We start from the raw sequence: 22,295 nt of genomic DNA on the forward strand, positions 1-22,295 counted from the left end.
GCATACAGGGCACTCCGGCAGCTCAACCGCTGTTCCTCGGCTATTCCGTGCTGTCTCTCGTCGAATTCGGACGTTTTAAAAATAAACGCGCTTCGGCACCAAACACCAAAATCATTGACCGCAAATAAAACTGAACAGAAAATATACAATACAAAATTCGAAACCAAATTCGATCAAATCAAGTAGAAGAAGCAGTTCATTAATTCCGATTTAAAAACCGAATCACACAACAAAAGTTGCAATATGTTCAGCTCGATTACAGGTAACCATTTGAATTGCTGTGAAAGTTTCCAAATTAGAAATCTAACATTTTTAAGTGTATATACGAACACATCACATATGTATGTATTTATGTATGTGTGTATGTTTCTACGTTTCTAAATATACAAGTATGTACGTTGAGTGAATTAATTTGAATGGTGAGACAGAGACCAGCTTAACCTATGACCCGCATTCCAAACGGAGGAAAAAGTGAACAAAAGTTACATCATCATCAAGGAGTTGGAGCTGTGTGGCCGCTGGGATCTAGAAATGGGATGGGAATGTGTGGGTGGGGCTTTGGGGCGTGTTCGATCCGATAGCAGAAGCAAAAACAAAAATTTAATTGTCCGCTACCGTGGCTTGGCTCTGGTGATGATGATGATGCCGATGACGACGATGTGGATGATACGTAAGCCAATTATGGCGCAGTTTATATGTAGCCCCTCGAGAACTATAAGTTGGTCTTCTCTCCTCAGACACAACCCACACCCAAAACGATGATACGTATATATAATTATAGCTTCCCCCAGATACATACAAGACTGTTCCATCTATAGGCTAGTGTATATACATATGTACATACATGTTTCTATGTATGTAGTCTGTATATTTCGGGGCAGTGTTTAGTTATGTTTTATGAGATTTCTTTTGGAATTTATTTGAGTTTCAAAGATGTTCTACATGTATGCATGTACATATGTATGCATCTGTGCACATGGATTGAAAATTTATGTTCTTTGAAGTGGGTGCAAAAAAATCAAATAAATCACAAGTGGAATAATATATCTATTCATATTTCTGTATCGGTTTAAAAAAAAATATTCAAAAGATTCCACTTGAAGACAAACAGAAACAAAATAGAAAGGAATTGGTTCTTTCGTTTAGCTAGTAATATATTATCGTATGTATGTATATGTATTTTCTATATACAATATATTGTATTTATAAATATTATCTGCTTCCACTCAATCTCAATGCAAAACAGATGCATCGAAATGTAAGTAGCCCGATCTCTCGAACTTTCGAACTTTTCACGATTTTAAGATCCTAGTTGATTATTTTGATTATGTCTAGACATCCCTCACCCGACTGCGTCGTAGGTTAGCTCAATATTTGTACCATTGCATGCCACGGACTATCAACAGTCTATGCTACACATAACATTCCTCGAATACAAACCTTCAGCACTACCCTCCTCCCATAAGGAACACCTCCCCTCCCGATCCCCTCTTCAAGATCAGTTGCAATCTGCAATCTCTCTCTCGCTTGTTTTATTTTATTCTTTGAAAACTCAATCATATATGTATGTATATTCATCGATCCCTTAGATTACTAGACATTCGCTTCAGTGTGGGGGGAGGAAGGAGAGTGTGGTCAGGGGTTCGCGGTTTTATCCCTCGAGCGCCGGGGCTTTGGCTTCAATGGGCCCTTCAGCCCCTTCAGCTGGCGTTGCACCTTCAGGCCCATTAGCGGGCGCTGCACCTTCGGCCCCTTCAGCTGGCGTTGCACCTTCAGGCCCATTAGCGGGCGCTGCACCTTCGGCCCCTTCAGCTGGCGTTGCACCTTCAGGCCCATTAGCGGGCGCTGCACCTTCAGCGGGAGCTGCACCTTCAGCCCCATCAGCGGGCGATGCTCCTTCGGCCCCGTCAGCTGGCGGTGCACCTTCAGGCCCATCAGCGGGCGCTGCACCTTCAGCGGGAGCTGCACTTTCGGCACCTTCAGCGGGCGTTGTACCTTCGGCACCTTCAGCGGGAGCTGCACCTTCGGCACCTTCAGCGGGAGCAGCACTTTCGGCACCTTCAGCGGGAGTTGTACCTTCGGCACCCTCAGCGGGCGCTGTACCTTCGGCCCCTTCAGCTGGCGTTGTACCTTCGGCACCTTCAGCGGGCGTTGTACCTTCGGCACCTTCAGCGGGAGCTGCGCCTTCGGCACCTTCAGCCTGGGCGGTCGCACCAGACTCTCCTTCACCGGCTGCATCTGCGGGTGTTGCAGCCGCATCCTCTTCTCCTGGCGGTTTCGTTACATTCTCACCTTCAACGCCCGCTGTGGATTCGGCATCTTCAGGCTGGACGGTGGAACCACCCTCTTTTTCAGCGGCGGCTGCGGCCTCGGACCCTTCAGGCTCGACGGTCGCACCAGCTTCGCTTTCACCGGCGACTGTGGCTTCGGCACTTTCAGACTGGACGCTGGAACCACCGTCAGCCTCACCCGCGGGTGTGGAGGCTTCGCCTTCCTCTGCCGTGTTATCATCCGCTGGAGGTTCACTTCTGCTAGCATGTTGGGCATCTTCAGACGGAGTGGTGTCTTCTTCAGCTTCCTCTTCAGATGGAGCCTCATCAACCTGATCCTCTTCCGGGACCTCCTGGGCGTTCGCCGGACCCTCTGTCTCAGTTCCTGGCTCCGTTGCTGCGGTGCCCTCCGCCCCCGGTTGCTGTTCCAGCTCCGGCCCCTCAAAGCTCGATTCGCCAACCTCCGCTGAATTCGTATTATCAATCGGCCGCGAATCGCTTTCCATACCTTCTGGACCGCTCCCTCCCTGGTCCTCTCCTTTTGCTGGGTCGTGATGGAAGTGATGCAAGTGCTCGTGGCTGTGCTGTCCCTTTTGTCCTGCATCCATCGTTGCCACGGCGCACTTTTGTTCACTGAACTTCTCGCAGATAAAATACTGCTTCTCTTGGCAATTATCGTCGGTAACCACGGTGTTGTTCAACCGCAACCTCACCTCCAGACAGTCGTCCAGATTGTGTCGATGCGTCGGCTGCACCATGCCCTTGTCCCCGAAATAGCGGACCATGCGGCCATTGCTGATGTATGTGAATCGGCCCTCCGCCTGTAGGTCGTTACCTCCAAACCAATAGTCCTCCATGTTTCCCCGCGTATTAAGGTAGCGGATAACCGCTTTGTAGTCCTCCGGACTGCCCAGATTCGCCAGATTGAGACCTTTACGCAGACAATTGTTCTGGGCCCCAAACCAGTTCATCTGCGGATGGATGCACTCAATCACTCTGCCCTGTGCCGCTTCCCATGATGTGCGATACTCACCTTTTTTACCGAGAAGTAGTAGCATCTTCCATTCAGCTGCCTCATATAGGGCTTCCCACAAGCACCCTTGGCATCCGATTTTTTGTCCTTAGAGCGCTTGTTGGAGGACAGAACTTGATCGGGATAGGCTACGATCAAGGTCAGTATCACAATTTGAAGAATCCTCATGGCTGCATCTGCCACCTGTCCATCCAAACTGTACACTTGCGGGCCGCCTCCTGTTCTATATATACCCTCTTGAGTCCGTGACCACTACATTTAGCAACGAATCAAAAATTCTCACTTTGATTGGGTCCTACTTCCATTCCGCTTGATATCGAATGTCCAGCGAATCGATCAAATGCAATTGGACATGCTGACCTTCTTTTTGGGTCAATGGTTCAATGGGTCATTTGTTAACTATGGGCATTCATATCAATCAGAGCTAGAACCTCACTGGAGACACTGCGGTCTGCGCATGGTTTTCTCGGAAATAATAATGGAAAAGCTGACAAAAGTCCCTCTTAAAAGTCCCTCAATTTGCTTATACATATACTCGTATACTAGAGAATAAATTTAGATGAGCACAATCTTATTTCTATGTGGATAAATCTATATCCGATTAAACTCTCTCAAACGATATACGATTTTTTTCATTGTTCTTATAATACTTAATGATGTCCATATGTTCCTTCAACTACAGTTACCTACTGGCATGTAAATAAACCTAATTTTGTTTTTACACGGTGGATTGCTTCATAAAAAAACGGTGTAAAAAAAACATTTATCGTATGAAAAAATACGTGATTGGTTCCTTATCTCTAAAACCAATTCATATTAGGGAATAAATTAGGGAACGTTGGAAAAACATATTTGCGTATAAAAAATATGTTCAATGGAGTAACAAAATTTAAAATGTTTGATTTTCAAATCGTGTTATTTTAAAAGCGTGTAAAAACAGAATTAGGTGTACTCGTATGTCCTATGAATCATAGCGCATTGAAACTCCTCTAATTGATTTGCAAAATATTTCAAACTCTTTTGAATATTCCTCAAAATCAGCCATGGATTTAAGGTTCACATAAAGTACTTTGGCTCAAGGTTTTTTTATTTTATTTTAAAATGATTTAATAGGTCATAACTGAATTTGTATTAGATTATGTGGTGCATCGCTGCTAGGGGTGCTCGTGCTGCTGGGGGTACTCGTGCAGCTGGGGCTTCTCCTTCGGCCGCTGGCGCAGCTTCCCCTTCGGCAGCTGGAGCAGCTTCTCCTTCGGCCGCTGGAGCTGCTCCTTCTTCGGCCGCTGGAGTTGCTTCTCCTTCGGCCGCTGGAGCTGCTCCTCCTTCGGCCGCTGCAGCTGCATCTCCTTCGGCCGCTGCAGCTGCATCTCCTTCGGCTGCTGGAGCTGCTTCTCCTTCGGCCGCTGGCGTAGCTTCTCCTTCGGCCGCTGGCGTAGCTTCTCCTTCGGCCGCTGGAGCTGCTCCTCCTTCGGCCGCTGGAGCTGCTTCTCCTTCGGCCGCTGGTGCACCATCTCCTTCGGCAGCTGGAGCAGCTTCTCCTTCGGCCGCTGGCGTAGCTTCTCCTTCGGCCGCTGGAGCTGCTCCTCCTTCGGCCGCTGGAGCTGCTTCTCCTTCGGCCACTGGTGCACCATCTCCTTCGGCAGCTGGAGCTGCTCCTCCTTCGGCCGCTGGAGCTGCTTCTCCTTCGGCCGCTGGTGCACCATCTCCTTCGGCTGCTGGCGTAGCTTCTCCTTCGGCCGCTGGCGCTGCTTCTCCTTCGGCCGCTGGAGCTGCTTCTCCTTCGGCCGCTGGCGCTGCTTCTCCTTCGGCCGCTGGAGCTGCTTCTCCTTCGGCCGCTGGAGCTGCTCCTCCTTCGACCGCCGGAGCAGCTTCTCCTTCAGTGTCAGGAGCTTCTCCTCCCTCTCCGGCTATAGTGTCTTCTCCCTCAGCAGCTTCTCCACCTTCTCCCGCAGCGGCTTCTCCACCTTCCTCTCCGGCTTCCAGCGTATATTCTTCTATGGCTCCTTCTTCCGTAGTACCTCCTTCTTCGCCGTGTCCGGTATCCCCTGCCGGAACTTCTTCTCCAGTTGCAGGGGGGGCTTCGACGGGTTCAGCTTCACCTCCCAATCCTTCTGGAAGGATATCGCTTAACGGTGTAGTGGAGCCAGCAGTGGCGTCATCGGGCAGGTCTGGAAACTCTACAGCACCCTCCGAATTGCTGGCGTCATTCTCCCCAGAGCCGCTGCCAATGGGCGGGGCTTCGTTGAAACCCTCCTCCTCTTCGCCGGCGCTCTCGCCAATGTCGTGATGGAAGTGATGCAGATGCTCGTGGCTGTGATGATTTGGCTTGCCGGCAGCGCCTTCCTCGCTATCGGCGCTGCAGTAGCGCTCCGAACAGATGAAGTACTGCCGCTCCAAACAGTTATCGTCCGCCACCACTGTTATGTTAGAGCGGATACGCACCTCCAGGCAATCATCGCATTCCGAGTGCTCCGCTGGCTCCACAATGCTGTAGTTGCCAAAGTAGCGCACCAGGCGCCCGTTGCTGATGTATTGGAAGCGGCCCTCATGCTGGAGGTCGTTTCCCCCGAACCAGAAGTCCTCCGTGTTGCCCTTGGAACTGAGAAAGTCGACGGCTCCGTAGAAATCTCTTGGGTTACTCAGATCGGCCAAAACCAGGCCCTTGCGCAGGCAATTGTTCAGTGCACCATGCCAGTTCATCTGAATGGGTGCAAGGATGGGATGATCAAGGACGGTTGGTCAGTGGGGTCTGGTCTGCGCGTCGCCTTACCTTCTTCACGGAAAAATAGTAGCACTTGCCGTTGATCCGCCTCAAATAGCGCCGGCTGCAGCCCTTGGCCGAGCCCAGGATCTGCTCCCCGGGAAGGGCGGCACTCAGCACCACCACGAGTGCAGTCAGTAGATGCTTCATGACCTTCCTCGATGCCGTGGTCACTGTGCTCTGGCCGCTGGCCGCCCTCCTGTACTTATATCCTCCCCTAGCGTGGAGGTGCCCCAGAATGCATTCGTTATGCAGCCAATCAATTGCCAGTCTTATCTGCCTGCTGCACTTGCCCAGGCATCCCTAATGGCCAGCGTAATTCGATTACCACCCATGGCCAGTCAAGATTGCGTACATTCCATAGCATTCCATGGGGCAATGTCGTGGGCTAATTTGCTGTCTCGTTTGTGGGTCAGGTTTAGGGTCATTCAATTCAATTGAGCATTCGTTCAGCTACACTCGAGACAACAAGCCAACTTGAAGTGTTGGTCAAACTAATGGAAATTGTTCGTATGAATACCCGTAATATAAAATCATCCAGCGTTGAGTACAAGTGCCGTGAGATTCCCTGACCTTATAAACTCAAATAATTGCGAGTCGTCCTCGCCGAGTCCTGCTCGCATTACTCATCCAAAAGAGTTTAGTTGCCCTTCGTTGGCAGTGCTGTTTTATTGATTTACTCGTACCTTTTCGTGGCCATGACATCAGCCGACAATTGTCCCAGGGAATCCGGAGTCTAGGACACACTTCGTTTGGCCTGTTGCCAGCTGTGGCCCTGCCTGACGTAGATGACCTTCGACAATGTGGATAATATGACGCCTTGGTGCCCAGCAATTGATTGGGCGTGCGGATTCCGCTTGCCACGCGCCCGTCGCTATTGTTTGTGTCTGAAAACTTATCCAACGTATCTGTATCTCGATTTGTGTTTGTATCCCACATGACATCATCAACAGCAGCAACAACGGCAACAGCAGAGAGCTTCATCGATTCACATGCTTGGAGCTTGGACTACTCTTTTTTAGGCATCCAGAACTGGTGTGGAACGTGATTCCACAGACCTCAAATCGCAGTTACGTTACTCATAGATATTCACGCTCATCTGTATATGAATGTATGGGTTGAGCTTGAGTGTGTGCGAAGCCAACTACAGGTTTTCCACTACTACTTGTTTATAGGTTCTGTTCTGCGCATTATCTGCGAACAACCACATTTCTGTGAGGCTGTGAGAGTCTGTTAGAGTGGCTCATGGCATTGCCCCTGGGCTATGCTTTTCGTTGCTGCCGTTCTAGCCGGTTTTTTATACATATATACATATGTATATTGACCACAGACTGCCACAGTATCCAACCAAAACACAACAACAAAATGTATCGTAAATGCCGGAGAATTACGCAAATGAGTGTGCAAATTCTTTTCAACCAGTTAGAAAATATAGATTATATTGCGTTTTAAATTTCCAACAGCTTTGCCTTTTTTTATATAGATTTGATGTTGAATTTGAATTTAAATGTAACCCCCGAACCCAGCACTGAAAAATGCATGAAGTATACATACATATGTATGTATAAATACAATGACGCAATTTAGCTTAATTAGTTAAGAGTATGAAATAAGGAATGCACTTACTGTTCTTCTCGTAATCTTTAGATACGTTACTGAATCTTAATTTCGTTCAATGCCACACCGTTCGTTGTATTGCAATCACACCATTCTGTATAGATGTTTGGCCATCTTCACCTCGCTTACATTTTCCGAAAATATGCCGGCAGAAACTATACTTTTCGGACCATTTTCAGCCTGCTTTGGAGCGTGTTGATCATTAAGTGCTTATAAAAATTGCCCAAAACCAAAATTATGTTGAAATTGACCGAGTGGCAAAAGAGAAAATCCATTAAAGTAAACATATACACTATTGAGGGTGGAAATAATTGAATTCACCATTAGCTACAGCTGGCCCAAGCTATAAACAACTCATTCCCGAACCAATCGTATGCCAAAAGCGTGAAGAAAAGTTTTAGAACCGAATGCGAAATCATTTAACGGATCCCATTATGACATCACATACTTTGAATTATTCAAATATTTGTGTGTTTGCTTCCATTCTTTATATGCGCAGTACATAGACAAAGGAATTCTCATGTGTGCCGCCAGCGGCAGCAGAAGAGGTTCCCCTAGCTTCCGTTTGCGGTTCAGACTGTAATATATTGGCACAATGTTTCTATTTCAGTGAACGCACACGTCATGTGATGTGAATGCATTCGGCGGGGGACAGCAAAAAGCTGAAAGCAAAAAGTGTTTTTAATTTCTATTAAATTACAAATATGAATTCGTGGGGCTGATGTGTTTTAAAATTTAAGACTGACGCCATGCGCCCCAAGTTGGTCGTCGCAGTACTGAACAGAAAGAAACTGTCACCCGTATAATCGATTCGGTCGGATTGGGATTCAGTCATGTAAATCGCTCATGCTCCACTTAAAAATAGCTCAGCTTTGTTTGTGTTTCGCCAATTACAAGTCTGGAATCTGGAATCTAAAATCACAAACATCAAATCTTTAATCTGATTCAAATCAGGCTATAAATTATAATTGGCGACAGTTCTAAGCTTAGTTTTCATTTAGAAGGCCTCTCAGCATGTTTCCTAGTCGTCAAAATCAAAGTACAATTGAAATTTAGTCCCTTTCTACAATAGCTGTTTGTAATCTGAACTTTCTCGGTCTGTTCACAGCCTCGTTGAAGAACATTGGCGACAAGACCGCCAGTCTGTTCAGCAAGAAGAAGGATGAGGCTGAGAAATTGGCCAACGATAAGGCTGTCGAGGCTCAGAAGCTAGCCGAGGAGCAGGCCAAGAAGGTTGGTCAGTCCGTGCAGCAGACGAAGAACGAGGCCGAGCAGTTGGCCACGAGCACAGGTAACTATTAAATGCACATCCTTCTAATGCAGATCTCCTGCTAACAACACTTCTCTTATGATTTTGTTAGCCAAGGAGGCTGCCGCTTTGGCCACGGCCGAGGCCCAGAAGGCTGGACAGGCGATCGATCAGGGTGTGAATCGCGCTGCTGGAGCTGTCAATCAGACCAAGCAGGCTGTGGACAACACCGTTCAGCAGGCAAGTGCCGCCGCCCAGAACTCCAAGCAGGTGGCAGCCAACATTGCCGACGCTTCGCAGCGGGCAGCCGCGAATGCCGTGGATCAGACCAAGAAGGCAGCCAACGATGCCATCAACAAGAGTGTCAAGGCCGCTGAGAACGTGGCCGACCAGAAGTTGAAGCAGGCTGAAGGCGCCATCGATGGAGCGCTCAAGCAGACCAGCCAGGCGGTAGACCAGAAGCTGAACGAGGCTAATCAGTACGTCGACCAGAAGCGGGGAGCCGCCGAGAAAAGTTTCCAAGAGGCCGCTAGCCACGCTCAGGAGAGCGCCGGCCAACAGGCTACCCAGCTGCTGGGAAAACTCAACCTGGCCCCGAAGTAGAACTGCCCATCCCACAATCGGCAGCCCAAATAATTTCGTGTGTATGTAATTAAACAGGAAAATGCTTTAGAAACAAAAAGGAATTTGCTTCAACGTAACAAGTGCCAGCAATGTGATTGCTAAATCCTCAATTGAAATATAGATATTTTTGGATTACTTTGTACATGCAGCCACAGCTTTTGCTAAGAACATTTCAGCACATTTCTATCTCTTTATAAAGAGTGTAATTAACGTTTCTTTTGTTTCTTTTTCGAAAACTTTTGTTACTTTGAAGCATTTGATATTTTATATACGAAAACGAAGATGATTTATGCTTTTAATATACGTATATTCTGTTTATGTAGAAATGTATTATTAAGTACTTTTAACTTTTGCACAATACATTAAAAATGTGTGTTAAACTATTCATCTTGTCATTTCGTTTGTTTGTCCTACGAAATACTGTTTTTCTGGGGTCTCAATAATTTGATTATTGAATTTTGCGGGCAAATGACACCGCTGCCATAACATGGGATACCGTCAAGAATCAGCTTTGTTGGACAATCTAGTTTGAACTAACATTTGTGCCACAAAGGGCTCCTTTTTTTTGTTACCCACATCAAATTTAGAAATCGGACAGATGGATTTTAGATTTTAGCTCCGGAGTTATTGTGGACCTCAATGGCTTCATATTATCCTATGTCTTCAATTGGAATTGTCTGACCTGTCGTTTCTGAATTTTTAAGCAAATTTAACTCCGAGAAAATTCATTTATATGATGCATTGAACTAATGTATGTACATGGCAAACCAGGCTATACGTACATATACATATGTATATACCAATAGACCATAAATATACCTACTCCTCAGTTTAGGCTTCTAGCACCAATTCACTACAAATTATACTTTCACAGTATAATTTCTGCCGCTACTCTAATACTAGCTCGACTTTAAATTCGAATTTTAAAATTATGAAAAGTAAAAAAGATATACATATCTACATGGATGTATGCTTTATGTATAGCCCAGGATGCATTTATATTAGATAATACACAAGCATAAGCATACAACTAAGAGCAATAGCCTTTTCTTGTTATGGTGCATAGGACAGCTTTTTTATTTTTGATGCATTGTAGTAATCCTTTGTAATTTTTGGTATATTAGATTCCGCTTTCATCGAGCACGGAGTATCTTGCATTGAGGGTGCATCGTACTCCTTTATAATATAATTTGGATGGGATTTTATTATTGGTTCAGGGTATTCCCCTCCTCGCTTTTGAGTCGAGAATTCCTCTGTTATTTTTGGTGCATTGTATTCACCTCTTATTTTCGTGCACTTGATTCCTTTTGATTGCAACTTACGCATTATTTCGAGGGTTTTCTGTTTTTTCGCCAAATCGGGGTCTACTGTAGGAGTGGGAATCACTTGAGTCTTGGCACGCTTCACATCGACGCCACATGCCCGAAGTTTGCTGAGTATCTGTTGGGTGGTGTTAGTGGTTGCTTCTTTGCCTACACTGCCATTGGCAACTGCTGGGGATGGCTGGACTTCCGTGTCAGTGGCCACCAGACGCTTTAAGTCCTCCATTACATGGGGCACAATGACAGCCTCTGTCTTAATCTTTTTGGTTGGATGTTTATGAATCGGGCTTTGCCGACGCCTTATGGTCCTCGTTGCGGCTGCTATCTGCGGTGTCTTCTCAATGACCAATTGCCTTTTGCCCACCTCATTTTCTTTGGAATGCGATGTCTTTGGTTTGGGGAGCGCGGATAAGCGCGTCTCGTCGTCGTACCAACGTGGATCTTCCAATTCTGCCTCCCAGTCAATGACACTGCTGCTCACATCTTCAATGTTGTAAATGTGGAGCTGCAAAAAGAGACTCCGGTTAGTGGGGATGTCCCAGGAAGCTATGCGTACTTTACCTCCTGTCCTCCATTTGTTAACTTCGTCTCATGCTTCTCCTCGACGTAGCTGAGTTGATCAGTGGAGTTCACAACATGTTTAACGCCAGAGCAGTCGACCAAATGTTTTTGGAACATTTGCAATCTGACAAAATAATTATCGCAGCTGCGGCACAGCATCAGCAGCCTCTTCTGCTCATCGTAGACTAGGTCGCCCAGACGTACAGTTTTCAGAGAGTTGGACTTTCTTGCTCCGTTCATTTGTTATAAACAAATTCGCGCCAAAAAATGCAAAAAAGTAGCAACTCGCTGCTTGTTTGTTTTGTTTATATTTTGTTGTTGCTGCAGCTGTTCTATGATTTCGAGAAAGATGCCCATACTGTAGGAAAATATGGAATGTTGATGGAATGATGCCAGACCGTTCGAAATATATAACAGCCTTTTCTATTTATATTTATTAAATAAGGCCTAGACCTCAGATCAACTAGTCGGCTCGCAACTCCCCGCTATTTTGTTTTGTTTATCTTAAATTATGTGAAAAACTGCGACATCGACTAGAATCCACTAAACAGCTGTTTCACATTTAGTGCTGTAAAATGCATAGAAGGAATCGATAGTTTTTGATGTTACGCGGTCAATTCAAATGCGTACTCGTTGTGATATTGCTTTATATTTTCATTGGCGGAACTTCAATAAATTTTGGTTTTATTTGCTTCTGGCTTTTGCTGTCGTTGATTAACGTCCATGCAATTAAAATTAAATTGCTTGCAAGTGATTCGAATGCATTCGTAAAAGAACAAATAATATTATAAAGGACGACACTCGCACAAAAAACTATCATTTATAGGGATAGGGTGCGCACCATTTGTACGTGTAGATTTTTTGTTGCCAGTCAATGTCATACATTGTCTGATTTGGACTCGCTCTGGTCTAGGGAAAGGCCATGTCGCCATTCTGTAAACGTTATATGTACAATGTACATACCTTTTTGTTAATGTTCCATTCGTATAACGACATGGACCATGCCATGTTTTGGACCACGTGCGCCATAATCACCTGCCAGACGGAAGGGAGTATCGTTGTCGGGGTCTTGATTTTTGTTCTGTTTTCTGCCGTGTTTTCGCTTCCATATTAATCTTGAGGCTTAAAACCCAACTTTAAGGTGGAAAGAATCGCTTTCGATGGCACCGAGAATGTGCATGGGCCGTTTCCCAAAACTGGGTAACAGCAATTGGATGAAGTTGCCGATGCTGATGCGGCTGCTCTGCTGCTGCTTCTATTCCTGCATGCAATTAAGCCAGGGACGAGGAACCACTTGCCACTCAGTGTGTCCCACAACTGGAAGCTGACCATGCAAATTACGATGCTCACACAGTTACGTAGCTGGTGCACGGACAGGGACAGGGACTGGGGCTGACACACACGCATCCTTGTCGCCCCTCTGTGTTTGAGTGATGCAACGAGACGTGGCAGCCGGGGAAGAACCATCCTGGCAGCCAGGTCTAGGTCTAGGGCCATCTCTGCCAAAGTTAAGTTAAATGGACTTGCGGTGCACTCGAGCAGCGCCCCCCTTCACACACACACACACACACACACAGATGAACTGACTCCCGCACATGGGAATTGAAGTGCAGACCCTGACAAGGTAGCAGCCAGCTTTGGCTAGTAGATTAAATTAAACGTAGAAACAACGGCCAAGGAGACACAGCGGCTGGAGCCAGTCCTAGTCCCAGTCCCAGTCCCTGAACTGGAGCCAGAGCCAGACCTGAAGCCAGAGGAACTGCAGCCATGCATTGGCAACAACATTAAACGTGTTTACACCATGTCCGACCAGTTGATATGCCAACTGCTCTGACTCTCATACTAGCAGGCGCCCCAACGAATGCGTGCCCATGCATGAACAGCTCTTGGACAATGAACACATGCCATGCCAGAGCGTTCTCCTTGGCTCCTCTGCTCCTCCGCTTCTCCGCTCGGCTATTGTCCTGCTTTTTGTTTACCGTTTTTAGTGGGGTTTCTCAAGTGAGTGGACTAGAAAAAAACAGCCCCCACTCTGAGGCAGAATCAGTGCATTCTCGTACTTTCAGGTGCCGGTGGTGCTGTCATAATACAATGGGAAAGGTGGCGCACAGTACGGTTACAGTCGCCGTTGTGGCATTGTTGTGTGTGCTGCGCTCGCTGACTGCGAATTAGCCATGCCCCCTGGCCCTTCCTGGCCGGCCCCATGTCTTGCTGGCCACGTTCCCGTTCCGAGCCAGTACAAAAAGGACTGCACGTATGCGTGTGTCCCATGCAATGCTATACAGTGTCGGGTTGCCTTGTGTTAAGTAAGTTTGGGCACGTTACCTTTTCTGCGAGCATGCCATGGCCCTTTCTCTGTCATTTCAGCTCTGCCTCTTGGCCAGCCCTCGGGGTAAATTTAGCTTGATGGAAAAGAGAATTGCTCACCTTTGCCCACTACAAGAACATTGATTATGGGGATTCTTATCAGCCAGAGCACTGCTTCAAAATACATTTTATATTTTGACGATTCATTAATATTTCATTGCATTTTCTTGCATAAAAGCTTCCTTTTGTATTGTTTAAGTCAAAGTTTTCCACACACTCCACTTACTTTGTTGCAGTTGGAGCTTATAGTAAGTTATATTTCAACTGTCGCACCGACGCGTCGTCAGTATAGCCGCAGGAATCAAAGTCCAAATATTACGCTCATTTATTGACCAAGCCAATGGCAAACACAAGCGAGAAGTCAAATGAAATTGCTATAAACGATAGACGGGCTTGCCATCGTGTGTTTCCCTGCTCCCTATTCCACTCACCTCTTCTCTTGACACACAGTCAGCTTCATCTGTTTGTCCAGGAATCTGTGTGGATGGGGGATGGGATGGGATGACAAAGGGCGGACAAACTGCTGCTACTGCTGGTTCTGCTTCTACTACGCCAGCTTCCACTTCCCGGCCCGGTAAAATTCTTCTCCGGCGTAGGTAAGGCACAACAATTGCAGGAGATCGTCAATTTCCTGCTTGCCTCGCAGGCAACTTGATTGCAAGCACAAAAATCAATAGGAAATGCAGTTAAATATTTTCCCAGCCGAAATAATTGCACAGAAACGAGAGTCTCTGGCTGTGGACTCGAATGCATAGAACATTTTGGCTAATCCTTTGTCCATTGTTCGCTCCAGCCAGCTGCCTGAATGCATGAAAGTCAGCCTGCCATTGTGAGCAGAAATTATTTAATTAAAAGCCAGATTCGGAGCTGCTGCTAAAGTTGACTAGAAAATGTAGCTCAGCTGTAAGCGGAACAGCTCCGAAGCTGCCAAAACTTATGGATCAATGCAAACTTTCGTCTCCTACACTTTTACTCCCCATTATTATACCCAGTACTGCCTGACAACAGGGGTATACTTACATTTGAATTAGCACGAAGCGTGTAATAGTGCCAGGACCTCGAAGACAATTATTAAGTAGAGCAAGAAATGCTGGATATCCTATGAGATGGGACGAAAACTATACATATCTATAAATTTTGGAATAAGTTAATGTATTACTTGATCGAAAGATATCTAAGTAACGGGTATTTTATAGTCGGACTATGTCCTGCTGCCTTTTTTGTGTATTCCTTTTTTCCGACTCGAGTTGCGCTGAGCAGGTGAAAAAGTTTGCCAGTCAGCCTTCAACTTGTTAAACAATTTTCGTATATATTTTCGACAAGTTTGCGCTGTACGAGTGCCTCTGTGTGTGTGTGTGTGTGTGTGTGTGAGTGTCTGTCTGTTTGCCTGTGAAGGTGGGCGCGGAGCCGTTAAAAATCTTTAAGATGGTACAACGCACTGAGCAAAAAGAAATAGGAAATGGGAGCAGCATCTCCAGCTAGTTTATGCGTCTGACTGGCTGTCTATCTGCGATTCCAGGAGCTGACTGGCAAGTTTTACCAGACAATTTTTCTGCTGCTTTGCATGTCAGCGCATCCCACTGCAAACAGTCCAAAAGTTATAGCAGCTAACGCCAGTCTGCTCCTCGTCCTTCAGATTCAGCTTCAGCTTCAGCTTCAGATTCGGATTCGGATTCGGCTTTTGTGCTCCTGAGCGCTCAGCTTTTGAGCATTATGCAATTGAATTTGCCCCGGCAATAGGTGGATGGGTGCTTGGCCCAGTCAGATAACACTACGAAATTCCATAAAGTGTGCGCTTAAAGGGTAACGATATCAATAATAAATAGCCATGTGCAAAAACTCTGCATGCCAAAAGCCAGTGCATGGCGGCAAAAACAACGTAAAATACAAAAATAGAGGCAGAGGGAGCAACAAACAGATACAACAGGCCCTCCGGTCAGCTATAAAATTGAGCAGCTTAAACCTAGACTATATAATAAATTGATAGCTTACTACCTCTGGAGGACGACCGGGTTCCGAGAAGAGTGGCTGACTGAAATTTAAGAACAATTTGCGTTGAAACTTAAATTGCTTTGTGGGTCAGGCATGCGTTTTGCCCTGAAGCTTAAAATAAATTTGAAAGTGGTTCATTGTCGATTATTTTCATTGTTGGAGTATTAATAGTATGGAATTCAAATTATTATGCCACATGTCCTAAAGCCCCTAAAAGGTCTCTTAAAGCCTTAAACGGAAACTAAGCTTTTAGACAAGAGACGAAAAGATGAGTAGAACGTTACTTGACATCGAGTATACGCATCACTCTGCAAAACCCCCAATATACCTTAATCCTTAATCATCGTAAAGTAGCAGTATTTGCAAACGTTGCATTGCCTGTTTATTTGGAGATTCAATTGAATCTCCAGCGGTCGGCAAGGCCCTATCTTATGTGCATGGGAGAGTACGCTAAAAACGTTGCTGGCACCAATACAATATCCCGTTTTGCAATAAAGCTAAAAGAAGAAGAATCCTAAGAGCTTAATGGAAAGAAGACTGAAGTTTACAGTCGTATGTGTATGTTCGTCCCTGAAAAGCACCTTAAACAGCAGACCGCCCCTCCCAACTATAGAGATAATGGAAAAGGCATTTACAGATCTACAATTCAACTTCAGAATGGTATACCGACAGAAAGTAATCACCAATAAGCGGCAGTCGAAAAGCAGGAACACACTCAAATATTTGCCCCCAAAGCAGACAACAATAAATGACAGTTCCCACAGTACACACACACACACACACACACACACACAGTCCATGCCTGACCGCACCACCCCACTGCCAGTAGTACCTCCACCACCGCCACCTTTCCCTCACCCATGCAGCCCGGCTACGATAAATGACAGCAAAATGCTGCTTCTCGACTGCAAAGTCAAACAGTTTGCAACAACCACAAAACGGGCTCCAGCTTAAAGTGCCACCGAACTTTTGAGCACCGACCCCAGGACGAACCCATGCCCCAAACCAAAGCATCCAATCCAGACGCAGACCATACAATTTACATTTTTACCTCGAAATTAAATTTTGCCATCTAACGCCGAGGGGGAATGCGTTTAGTGAAATCGTCGATATGAGGTCGGGTCATCATGGTATTGGGAAAACAAAAATCAAATTCCGCTCACCCGATTGAAAAGTGGGAATATTATCATCCGCCAAAATTGTATTGCCGACACGTCATCCCGCTCTGGACTTCGGAAAGTTTATTGAAAATCCGCGCAAATCATATCTGGGACATTCATCAAATTTGTTCTTGTGTAACTAAATGTTGGGGCAGTCCTAAAATCGTTGGAATATTAAAACCATAGCACAAAAATACATTAAAACTGCGTGAAATTATTTTTCACAAAGCTCGGTATGAATTAAACTGTAAGGTGAGGAGATAGAGAGAGGAGGGGCATCGGGCTATTGGGTAAAGTAAGAGGTGTGCAGCCACGTAGCGCAAATATTTGTGGACACGTGTGCAATGGCCAGAAGTGACGAGCCGCACGGGGATGAGACCGGAGCGGAAGTTGCATTCGCGTTTTTCTAATAAATGAAAAGCAAATAGGAAAGCGGCAAACTCAGCCGGTTCCCCACCTCTCCAAAGGCAACCCGCTTTAACGCCGGCCAGTTTGTCAGCAGAAATATAAAATGATTTTTTTCATTGCGTTTCTGAAAAGCCTTTTCTACGGGAAATGCCGAGTGCAGGTCAAGCGCAGAGAGCGAAACTCAACTTTCATGTAGGAAAATTCGAAAGCATAAAGCAAAACTTTTTGCACGTACTCATGATTTAACAGCAGCCATTGGCAAAATGGGGAGGGGAGCCTGTGCGGCGTTGATAGAGGGTTATGGGGAATATGGGGAGTCCCTGGAATGTGACAGCTATGAGTTCAATCGCTTCTGGTGGTTATTAACATCAGGGAAATCCCAAAACTGGAACAGTTGCTGATGTATTCATTGGGCAGCTCCTTAGTAGAAGAAGAGATATGTATATGAATACATGTGTACGAGTACATATGTATCTCTGGGTATCTTATAGAGGGGTTGTGTTAAGTTAAGCATATGGTATTATCCCAGCCATGAGGGAAAGTACGATAAGCCAATGTAATCTTTTACCTTAAACTTAATCCACCTTAAATTCGGCCATCAACAGGGAACCTATTGCCACACCTACGTCAAGACCTTGACTAGACAATTGAAAACAAGAGGTGTTTTCCATTCCCATTGCTTCCCATTCATCAGCAGTCGCGAAAAAGCTAAGCAAATAAAGTACAGCATTAAAATAGGTTGACTTCTGTCCCAAAGTCCAAGTTGAGCTGAGGTTGTGTCTGTGGAAGCTCAAGGAATCCCAACCAGACAGAGCGACAGACAGGCAGCCGAAGGCAGACGACGAGACCAGGGCAGGCCGGTGTTGGAGGACAAGGGGTGGGGGTGGGACCTGCAAACAGAGATTGGGACACCAGACGTTCACTTGCTGACAGCTGAGTGTATTCTTAATAATGCATATATACCCGAGTACAACAACAGAAGCAGTGAGGGAGGAGCTCCAATGTACATGGACTTGGACAAAAACCGGAGGAAGAGTAGGATCTGGCGAGAAATTTACAATTTCGCACGCCATAGCGCCTACAAAATGTCACAGAAAAGTACGGAGAATGGATGGGGCCAGAGGGTCCAGGGAGTGAGTGCCACAGGAGCAAGGGCAGGAGCTGGCTGGAGCTGGCTGGAGCTGCAAACAATCACAAAACAGACAAATCCAGAAGCAACGACCGCGACAACGTCGTCGCCAGCGCTGTACACGAGCTTGTCGCTGTCTGCGTCTGTTACGTGCCACATGTGCGTCAGATGTGGCAATGATTTGCATCGAGGTGTGGCATAAAAAACAAATGCGGCAGCTGCGGGGTCTTTGCCAGTGGGGCAAAAATGGGGAAAATATCTGGCGTCTGGGGGAGTTATGCGTAGCCTGTTTTTATGACACACACCCATATGCAAATGTTCGGGCAGTGGAAGTGGAAGTGGAGTACGAGTGTCATGCCACCTAGATATGTGCCTTGGTTTCATGGTGTCGTCCCGGCCTGACTCTGTGTCGTCGTGTTTATTCGTTGTCACTGATAGGTCACAAAATATAATTGAAATTTTCACCAGTTTTAATTTGCTAGAAAAGGACAACTTCAGAACTTCAGGTGGGTCGCATATCCTTAGCATGCCAATGAGGAAGCTTGCCTCGAAGAGACACCAAGAAATTTCCTTTACAGCCTAAAGTGATTTCCCTATCCCTAACTGACCATCCGGGACATTCGACACGCTCCATCGATGACATCGATTCCTAATCATATCCTGAACCCTCAAATCCGATGTGCAGCAGCATCAGAAGTAACAGCAGCAGATGTTCTCCCTAAAACGACCATTAAAATGCACAGCATCGAAGCCCATCGATGGGTGGGAAAATAATACGAAAACACTTATGGCTAATTCCCACTGCCGTCGAAGAATGTCTCAATTTCCGAACACCCCGCCTTTCCGCTGTGCCCACTTTTCGTTAGAAAAATCCATAAACATAAGCATAAAATTTAATGCGAATAATAAAAGCAAATTAGCCCCAACAAGTGGGGGGGCGGAACGGGTGAGAAAAAAAAATACAGAAATAAATAAATACAGTCCCCGTAAACAGCGACATATAAATGCGATTAGAGTATCAGTGGCAATAATATTGACAGCACTCGCCAGGAATAACAACCATCCAATAATAACCTCATTCAAGTTCATGTAAAACGCTTCACTCGGCCCAGGGCGGGGGCCCCCCGCCGCTTCACGGCAGCTAATTGGCGTGCGAAGCAGATGGGCGAAAAAGAAACCAAAAAGGAATTGAGATAAATTACAAGCGTTTTCATTAACCCTTCAGTGGTCCCAGCTAAGAAAAAGTGTAAGGTCTATGGTAAAAAGTAGCTACACATTGTAATAATATATACGGTAGTACTTAAATTTCTTCGTGCCGAATTCTCTATTACGAGTAGCTACGTGTGTATGTGTTGCTAAATTCTGCAAAATAATTACAAAACGCTTAACACTGTGAACTCCTCCACAAGAGTCAATTGTTATCCCGGTAGCGCGTTTGAGTGTTAAGCCGAAAACGAAAAATGTCAATACGCAATTTGGACTGCAGGTAGATGAGTGGAGGGGAGGGCGAAGGGCGAGAGAGTGTGAGTGAGAGTGAGACAGAGCTGCGCTAATGAAATCAGACAACATTAACTGCGCCGCCGGCAGCCAAGACAACGGCGACAGCGAAAACGACGACCGACGCGTTGGCAGAGTCGATGCTGAGGAGGCCAATCATGGGTTCGACGTCACCGACGACGACGATGACGATGCTCCGGCTTTGTGGGCCAAGACAACAGGTGAGCAGTTGAGTGAATTAGATGGCAATTGTTGCCCAAGGTTTCCTTGTGTATTTGTATGTGTGGGTGAGTTATGGCCCCTACCCATGCCGCCTCCGTCCCAGCACAGAGTCTGAGGCGTAAACGTTTGATGTGACGGAACTTAAATAAATGTAATTTGGTGCGGTTATTGGCGGTGAGAAGGGCCATAAGGCAAGACTCCATCGGAGGCAATTCAATTTCATGTGTAGCAACATCCGCTATATGATTTGAGTCTGTGTGTGTGTGCGTTTATCCTGAAGCGTCGAAGACCTTGAACTTTGGGAATGTTCGGGTAAGTGATCGAATTAGTTTCCATAAGTCCACCGCTTTGTGCTTTTCGAGCTACCGAGCTAACTTTCGAAAGGAAATCAATTAGGGTATTTAGGGTAAGAAGAGGATTCTTGTTGAACTGGATACATGATTTGATCTTTCACTAATATCAGATACTTAGGTTGGCTTAAGTTAATCTCAGTTTAAGGTATTATGTGATTGATTCCCAGTGATAGTATTAAGATTGCTGTACAGAACATATATTGGGACCGACAATTTAATCGCGCCTTGACAATTAAACTGTGAGAAAAGGCATCTCTTCCATATTGATTCCGCTGGGTCCAGTTTTTAAAATAAAACAAACCCGGAAGTACAAATCCGCAGAGTAAGCAAAAACAGGCCCAGAACCTCTCCTCTATGTCGCTCTCTCACTGGCAAATCTCTAAACCAGAAAAACTTTTCAATTAGTTGTGCTCACATTTTCATAATGTGAGAGCCAAAACAATCAAACTGAATTTGCAAAAACCAAATTCGAATTCGCAAACATGCCAATAAGTAATCCAACAAACAGAATCGAGTCCCACCCAACCAGAGAATAGTCGGATCCGGTGGGTCCGAACATAAAACAACATTTGACAGCCATTTAATTTGGTCGACGGCCCCTCTGCCAGCCAGGGACAAGGACATTAAAAACCCCAAAATAAATACCGCGGGGCAAAGAGAACAAATAATCCAGCCATACATCCAAAAAAAGAGCTGTGACAAAATTGTATTTGTGTGTTTACGTTGTTACCATATTAGTTTTACACCACACCACCCTCACGGCGCACGACCCACGGCCCTCTTAAGCGACAGTTTTCGACTGTTTTATTTATTTGGTTAATTATGGCCGCTAGGTGCTGTGCTGCTATGCGACTGTGGTGCGGCTGCTCGAAGCAAATAATAAAATCAAGCAAATAATAAAATTACACAATCTACGCCAAAGCTAAATACAATTACGAGATAACACAAACAGTGTGTGTGTGTGAGAGAGAGAGAGAGAGAGCAAGAGAAATAGTGATAGAGCTATAGAGCTATAGAGGTATGTGGATACAGAGGCAGTTGGGAAAAATAATAAGCGCGTAATTATGCGAATTAGGCGACAGGCAGCAGTTACATGGAATAAAGTCGAGCATACGCTCAGAAGCAACCAACTAGACAGGCGAGCGCCATGGCGGATAGGGCACAACACAACCCACACGCACACACTCACTCATACATACATACATACATATGTATAACATGTGTGAAGTACGAAGGAAGAGTATATGCGAGGCGCTGAAAAGTGTGCTACTAAACTAAACACATAAATGGTTATCGATGCCAAAGCAGATTTCAACAGTATCCTAAGACGAGAAAAAACAAAAATAAATACAATGAACAACATTTGACCCCAGACCCCTTAGCCTCATAAATATTTTATGAAAAGCGTATTTTCACATAGACTTGATTAAAGTTTTGAATTCCCCAAGTTGTATTCACTTTATTTTAGACAATTAGTGTTTATATTTCTGCATGAACTGGCTGAAAGGGGAATACCTGGGCCCTTCTACTCTCTCTCTCTCTTTCTCTCGGCACACGTGGCCAGTGAAACGTGAACAACCTATTACACACACTCACTGCAAATTTTCAACAACATTTCAACATTTCAGGATGCCTCGAATGTGCCACTAGGGAGGGGCAGAGCGGTGCGACGCGAGCAACAACTGTAGGCAACTAAGGCGCATAAGCGTCGTCATCTAATAAAAATTTAA

The 22,295-nt window shown here is 45.7% G+C and overlaps 4 protein-coding genes across 15 annotated transcripts; 1 reads left to right on the forward strand and 3 right to left on the reverse strand.

The window, feature by feature from the left end:
• Nucleotides 1–33: 33 nt before the first annotated feature.
• On the forward strand, nucleotides 34–9,872 carry LOC4804452 (late embryogenesis abundant protein ECP63). Of its 3 annotated transcripts, XM_015184473.2 has the most exons (4): nucleotides 34–262; nucleotides 1,247–1,258; nucleotides 8,790–8,972; nucleotides 9,043–9,872. In XM_015184473.2, the coding sequence occupies exons 1-4, from the start codon at nucleotides 244–246 to the stop codon at nucleotides 9,531–9,533; spliced, it is 705 nt and encodes a 234-aa protein (XP_015039959.1). In that variant the 5' UTR covers nucleotides 34–243; the 3' UTR covers nucleotides 9,534–9,872. The 3 variants fall into 3 exon arrangements, with proteins under 3 accessions (XP_015039959.1, XP_004444208.1, XP_001361012.2); XM_004444151.3 differs by lacking the exon at nucleotides 1,247–1,258 and having other exon boundaries at nucleotides 36–262; XM_001360975.4 differs by lacking the exons at nucleotides 34–262; nucleotides 1,247–1,258 and adding an exon at nucleotides 8,575–8,720.
• Nucleotides 1,513–3,516, reverse strand: lectin-46Ca. 10 transcript variants are annotated; one of them, XM_033378893.1, is made up of 5 exons: nucleotides 3,304–3,516; nucleotides 2,104–3,241; nucleotides 1,798–1,851; nucleotides 1,737–1,752; nucleotides 1,513–1,688 (listed from the first exon to the last, which is right to left on the reverse strand). In XM_033378893.1, exons 1-5 carry the CDS (start codon nucleotides 3,469–3,471, stop codon nucleotides 1,652–1,654), a joined length of 1,413 nt encoding a protein of 470 aa, XP_033234784.1. In that variant the 5' UTR covers nucleotides 3,472–3,516; the 3' UTR covers nucleotides 1,513–1,651. The 10 variants fall into 10 exon arrangements, with proteins under 10 accessions (XP_033234784.1, XP_033234783.1, XP_033234782.1 ...); XM_033378892.1 differs by having other exon boundaries at nucleotides 1,513–1,752; XM_033378891.1 differs by having other exon boundaries at nucleotides 1,798–3,241.
• Nucleotides 4,370–6,252, reverse strand: lectin-46Cb. The gene is made up of 2 exons (XM_033378894.1): nucleotides 6,074–6,252; nucleotides 4,370–6,003 (listed from the first exon to the last, which is right to left on the reverse strand). Exons 1-2 carry the CDS (start codon nucleotides 6,212–6,214, stop codon nucleotides 4,435–4,437), a joined length of 1,710 nt encoding a protein of 569 aa, XP_033234785.1. The 5' UTR covers nucleotides 6,215–6,252; the 3' UTR covers nucleotides 4,370–4,434.
• A 638-nt stretch (nucleotides 9,873–10,510) lies between the features above and the next one.
• Nucleotides 10,511–11,905, reverse strand: LOC4804453 (uncharacterized). Its single transcript, XM_004444152.3, has 2 exons — nucleotides 11,438–11,905; nucleotides 10,511–11,381 (listed from the first exon to the last, which is right to left on the reverse strand). The coding sequence occupies exons 1-2, from the start codon at nucleotides 11,675–11,677 to the stop codon at nucleotides 10,608–10,610; spliced, it is 1,014 nt and encodes a 337-aa protein (XP_004444209.2). The 5' UTR covers nucleotides 11,678–11,905; the 3' UTR covers nucleotides 10,511–10,607.
• Between the last annotated feature and the right edge of the window lie 10,390 nt (nucleotides 11,906–22,295).

Source organism: Drosophila pseudoobscura, chromosome 3 (assembly GCF_009870125.1).
Source record: "Drosophila pseudoobscura strain MV-25-SWS-2005 chromosome 3, UCI_Dpse_MV25, whole genome shotgun sequence".
NCBI lineage: Eukaryota > Metazoa > Arthropoda > Insecta > Diptera > Drosophilidae > Drosophila > Drosophila pseudoobscura.

Coding starts and splice junctions, on each gene's coding strand:
- LOC4804452 (XM_015184473.2), top strand. Junction 8,973..9,042: donor GCAGTTGGCCACGAGCACAG/GTAACTATTAAA, acceptor TGATTTTGTTAG/CCAAGGAGGCTGCCGCTTTG.
- lectin-46Cb (XM_033378894.1), bottom strand. CDS start 6,214: ATGAAGCATCTACTGACTGCACTCGTGGTGGTGCTGAGTGCCGCCCTT. Junction 6,004..6,073: donor ACTATTTTTCCGTGAAGAAG/GTAAGGCGACGC, acceptor GCACCCATTCAG/ATGAACTGGCATGGTGCACT.
- LOC4804453 (XM_004444152.3), bottom strand. CDS start 11,677: ATGAACGGAGCAAGAAAGTCCAACTCTCTGAAAACTGTACGTCTGGGC. Junction 11,382..11,437: donor TAACAAATGGAGGACAGGAG/GTAAAGTACGCA, acceptor CTCTTTTTGCAG/CTCCACATTTACAACATTGA.
- lectin-46Ca (XM_002138498.4), bottom strand. CDS start 3,471: ATGAGGATTCTTCAAATTGTGATACTGACCTTGATCGTAGCCTATCCC. Junction 3,242..3,303: donor ACTACTTCTCGGTAAAAAAG/GTGAGTATCGCA, acceptor ATCCATCCGCAG/ATGAACTGGTTTGGGGCCCA.